The 5,398-nt window shown below is 34.4% G+C and overlaps 1 protein-coding gene across 2 annotated transcripts; it reads left to right on the forward strand.

The window, feature by feature from the left end:
* Window position 1: 1 nt before the first annotated feature.
* LOC125678757 (cilia- and flagella-associated protein 45-like) lies at window positions 2–4,948 on the forward strand. 2 transcript variants are annotated; one of them, XM_056156432.1, is made up of 9 exons: window positions 2–156; window positions 655–947; window positions 1,050–1,194; window positions 1,517–1,687; window positions 2,014–2,361; window positions 2,469–2,576; window positions 2,738–3,045; window positions 3,281–3,505; window positions 3,626–4,948. In XM_056156432.1, the coding sequence occupies exons 1-9, from the start codon at window positions 154–156 to the stop codon at window positions 3,690–3,692; spliced, it is 1,668 nt and encodes a 555-aa protein (XP_056012407.1). In that variant the 5' UTR covers window positions 2–153; the 3' UTR covers window positions 3,693–4,948. The 2 variants fall into 2 exon arrangements, with proteins under 2 accessions (XP_056012407.1, XP_048773385.1); XM_048917428.2 differs by having other exon boundaries at window positions 4,362–4,948.
* Window positions 4,949–5,398: the final 450 nt, after the last annotated feature.

Here is a 5,398-nt window from a genome sequence, read left to right on the forward strand (position 1 = left end):
ATTTTCTCTTAGTGCAAGAGTTAGCGTCCTTTGTTACCGACAGCCATTATGCAACCATAGCTACCGTCTGTAAATAGCAGCAGGCCGCGCAGGCACTGTCACAATAAAGTTCAGGGATTTAAGGAAAAACAGAGTAGAAACAAATAACACAGTATGGTAAGTAATGAAGATTCTAACTTTGTATATCAAATACAATGTACATAACTACAAATTATCTGAAATCAAACATCCGAATCAACAGCTTAATCCCAATAACTGTTGTTTGCATGTTGTCAATCATTCGTTTGTTGTTCATCGTAAAATATGTCATTGAAATTTTCATTTGTTAACTTTTATTCAGTTTTCCTGATGATTTTATGAATTTGTTACAATAGTATAGATTTAATTGGATGTGGGGGGAAAATCATCGACACAGTGAAGCAAAGATTATCTTAGATAATGGTTCTTTTAAATTATCTTTAAAAATTAACACAGTGCAGTGTTGATGTAAATATAAAACATGATCTGATATATTAATCAATTGTAGTTTCATATGGTACACAATCAGCACATATATGGAAAATACAATTCAAAATGTACATCTATGGTATTTGAAAAGGTAGGAATATTCCTAATATTTTACATTTGAATGCAACCTTTCTTAATAATTTTCAGCCTGGCAGTGCTATTTCAGCAGCAGGAAGTTCTGCTTCCTCGTCATCTTCAAGGAGAGCAAAAACACGCAATTACCGAGTAGTCAGTCACACATCACAAGTGGACGAGACATTATTTGGTGCACCCAACCATGTGGAACAGAGAAATCAAATGTTAAAGGACAAAATGGATCAAGGAATTTCCATTGAAGAACTAGCTAGAGAAAGAAGTGCAAAGAGAAAAAATTCAAAGAGGGGAAAAAATGACAAAGAAACAGTTCAAGTCATCACAAAGGATCTTATAAGAAATCTAATGTACGATACAAGTTGTTTATCAAGTCTAACGAATCTTTGAAACAAAATAAGGTGTATGTATTAATAATGACAGAGTTTTTAGTTCTTTTCTTATTTTGACAGTGTCCCTGGAGAGGACCCATCTGGGAATTCAATGATCCTTCCTCGTCACGAATTCTACAGAATTGTTATGGAGGCTCAAGTCAAAACGAAAGAGCAGAGAGAGGCTGAGGAAGCTATCATGAAGCGCCAGAAGGAGGAAATGATGGTAGTGTACCTAAATACTAATTAATTAAGGTTTTCATGGGGTCATTAAAGCCATAATGGGGAAAATTAAAACCTTAATGTGTGTGATATCATATGGCTGAGTTTGATTTCTTCAGAGTATTTATTCAGTGTGTGCAGATCGTTGATGTTGATTCGTGTAATATTCATTAATGTTAACTTGCATAATATTCATTAATGTAAACTTGCATAATATTCATTAATGCATGTTAACTTGCATAATATTCATTAATGTTAACTTGCATAATATTCATTAATGTTAACTTGCATCCATTAATGTTAACTTGCATTTAATATTCATTTAGGAGGCCAGTCAACAGAGAAAGAATATGATGAAACAAAGGGATATGGAGAGAAGAAAGAATGAGAAGTTAAATGATCTGGAAGAAGAAGCAAAAGAGAATGCTGAACACCTGTTATCAAAGGCTAATTCCATGAGACAGGAGCAGGAGGATGAGATTAAACACTTAAATGAGGTAGGTGTTCATATATTTGTATATAGAATTATTAAACAAAAATGATGATATAATTCTGATATATAGCATGTGGATTTAAAATTATTGATAGATAGATGAATGGATATGGATTAGAGAGACATACAGATAGATAGATATAATCTTTATTTATTGTCAGGTTTTTGTATGTTCAATAACAACATAAGCTCTGATCAAGAGCTACCAGGTGTAATTTGACTAATTATTTTTTATATTTATTATTTATTCCTTAAATGGTGACTAAAATGGGTTATTAAATGTTTGATGTTTATCAAAATAACTAAAGGATTTTTTATCTTTTACTATAGTTGATCCTCAATGCTAAATGTCATGCAATCAGAGATGCACAGATCCTGGAGAAGAAACATATAAAGGGTGAGATGATGGAGGAAGACAAGAGGCTGGATGTGATGATGGAAGTGGACAGGCAAAATGCCATCACAATCCAAGAGGAGATTGAAAAGAAGAGGAAAGGGGAACGACTCTTGGGAGCTGCAAAACTCCTTGATCAGATTCAGGAGAATGAGCAGGAGAGACTGTTTGATCTGGAGAGGAAGGACCAGGAAAATATCCAGATGCAAAAATACATTGAGAAAATGATGGATGAGGACAAAGTGTCTCTGGAGAAGAAACATGCCGAGCAGCTGTCACTGCGGGTAAAATATACACACACTGTATAATTAGTACCTGCACATCCTCTATTCCGTGTCATTTGTCATGATTAATCAATGAAATTCATTTGTATTTTGCTTTTCTTAACCAGGAGGACTTAAATAAAGCCAATGAGGATCTGCTCCGTCGTCGTGAGATAAAAAAAGAGCAAGAAGTCGCAGAGGAACACAAGGTGGTGGAATACATGAAGAAGAAAGCAGTAAGTATAAATTTCTGTCATAAACATGCCAAAATTTGGCCAGTGCCTAAAAACCTTAAATGTAATGCAAGTATTCCATTTCAAGTAAAATTCTTGATGCATATATATCATTTAGCATATATCATAAATGACACTGAAAATGAAAATTCTGCATTAATTAGGAAAGAGAAGCTGCATTTGAGAAGGAACAAGAGAGAATCCGAATTGAAAAGGAGAAAGAAACAGCCAAGCTACGAGCCCTTCAGGAACGAGCCCGTGATGAGCAGGCTGAACGCGATGCCCTCCGAGCCAAGCGAGCTCAAGAGCAAGCCGAGAGAGAATGGAGAAAGAAAGAAGCGGAAGAGGCCGTAAAGAAGACAGAGATGGAAGTCTCACTCATACATGCTCGCTCTCAACAGATGCAGCAGAAAGAACACTTCCTGGCAGTCCAGGCTCAGAGAGAACGGGCAGAGTTTGAGAGAGTGCTCAGGTACGGAAAGTCTTTAATAATCAGTTCTTATGTGCATTTTCTAACAGAAATCAGTCTTAGTTCCTCATCAAAACAAAGACCTTATTGCAGTCTTGACTAATACGTAATCAGTCATCTTTCTTTCCATTGGGAAAATAGTATCCATTCTGTCCAATCCATATTGATAATTGTTTCGTATCTTGTATCTATAAAAAAGTAGAGTTCAGATATTGTTTCATATTTTGTATTAATGTAGGGCTCAGAAGGAGTTGGTGGAGAAAGAAAAGAGAGAGGAACAGGAATCCAGAAAGAAGCGTTTAACACATGCGGACGACGTCAGGAAACAGATCCGTGACAAGGAGCAGGTCCGCGTTCTGGAGAGGAATGCATTCTTTGAGGAGGGTGTTAAGTTAGATGAGGAGGCACGGGAGAGGCGACAGAAATTAGAGGAAGTGAAAAAGAAGAAGCTGAGTGAACTGAGGTACAGAAAATTTGCCTAAAGTTTAACTAAAATACTATCAATATTTTAGAAAAACTTTCGCAGTAGCTGTTGACATTTTTTACACATGAAGTACAATAATTTCATTTCTTTGTACCACAGAGATGCAGGCATTCCAGAGAAATATATAGGTCATGTTGCTCACAAAGTCAATGTTGTTGTTGCATAAGACAATGCAACATCAGGTGCGAAATTGTTGCAGAGAAAAAGCTTTGTTGTTCAGCAGTCTGAGCTAATTCATTCAGAAGCACTATCAGAATATTAAACATATTAGTTAAAATATTCTGAAAGTTGCAAGAACTTTCAACACAAAATTTTAATTTTAGAAAAATGCAAACTTTAAAAATACAAATCAAAAACTGATAACAAGAATTCATCAGGAAGTAAGAATACTCTTTGAGTTGAAAGTTCTGTTCGGTTTGCTGTGTTTTGTGCACACAAGAGAAATGTCCATTTGTGTATGTTATGTGGTGCCTTGCTGTGTTTCACTATATCTACAAAGTCCAAATACAATGTGCTTAAACCAGAGTGCTGCTAGTTGTTTGTAAACTAAAATTCTGTCTTCAAAGTGTTAGGGTTGCTTGCATAATCAGATTTGCAGTTGCATTATACAAAGATGCAAATGGCAAGGTTAGAAGATTTTTAAGGTCATATTCAGTCTTAAAAAACTATATACCATAATATAAAATAGTACAAATATGTATATTTTGAAAACAGGGGCTGTGACAAAATCACTGTTGCATGATAATACACATATTGATGTTAATAATACACATATCGATATCAATAATACACATATTGATCTGTTGGTCTAATTCTGGTTTTCTTATTTTTGCAGGGCTGCTGGAATACCAGACAAATATTTATCTCAAGTGGAAAGAAAAGTCAACCAACCACAGCACATCTGTACTTAACCCTGATAATGACTACAACAGAGGAATGAAAAGCAGGGAAATCAACTTTTTATTATGAGGAGAACTCCTGGCTAGCTGCCAATGCATGCTTCATCTGTGATATGTTTGTTTCAAAGTCATTCAGTATTCATCAGTTTTAAATATTAGGAAGATTGAGTTAAAAACATTAATGAGACTGAATGCATTTATCTTATATTGAGCAACTGTTCTTGTGAATGTCGTTTTATTTTTTTTAATTTGGTTACGTTGAGGAATGGATTTGTTAAACATTACCTGCGGTTGTCTACTTTAAATAGATTCTAATCATGGCCGACCCAAGAAATTTTAACTCAGCTACAGATCAGCAGTGCTACGTATTGAATGTCTGCACCTGTATCAAGTTCTTGTGTGTCACAATATTTTTTAAAACTTCATTCTTGGTCTAACATGATTGTCACATGTATGACTTGAATTATTTGTAAATATATTGTAAATTATATCTAGATATACAAATAAATTGATTTAAATAAAATGTTTATTTCTTCATTAAGTTAAGCCTCTTTCTGATTTCTTACAAAAGAATAATATGATTATAATGTAATTCAAGAATTATAACATTCCAGGTTTGGATTTCTAGAAAAAATATCAAGCTGAAGTCTGAGTTTTCTGTTATTTGAGCAGTCAGACTTTGAGTAAAATCCCAGACTTAAGTACAAGTGTACAAGTTTTGATTAAAGGTTTTTTATCCAGGCCAGAGAGAAAACTGAAATGGACGGAAAGTGGAGGAGATACATGTATATACAAAAATATTTTGAAATTGAAAACTTTCAAGTTTACCTTCTGTGAAAAAATGCAGTTTTAGTAGAAAGTAATCAGAAAATAAAATAAACCCCAGCTAGACTTGTATTGATCAGCAGTCAGACCTGTTAACACACTAAACTATTTGGCTAGGCAATTCAAATTCTAAAGAACACGGAATATA

Source organism: Ostrea edulis, chromosome 2 (genome assembly GCF_947568905.1).
Source record: "Ostrea edulis chromosome 2, xbOstEdul1.1, whole genome shotgun sequence".
Lineage (NCBI taxonomy): Eukaryota > Metazoa > Mollusca > Bivalvia > Ostreida > Ostreidae > Ostrea > Ostrea edulis.

Bases quoted from the DNA above. Each gene is read 5' to 3' on its own strand.
- LOC125678757 (XM_048917428.2), top strand. The intron at 948-1,049 runs GTACGATACAAG...TTATTTTGACAG, and splicing joins GATCTTATAAGAAATCTAAT to TGTCCCTGGAGAGGACCCAT. The intron at 1,688-2,013 runs GTAGGTGTTCAT...CTTTTACTATAG, and splicing joins AGATTAAACACTTAAATGAG to TTGATCCTCAATGCTAAATG.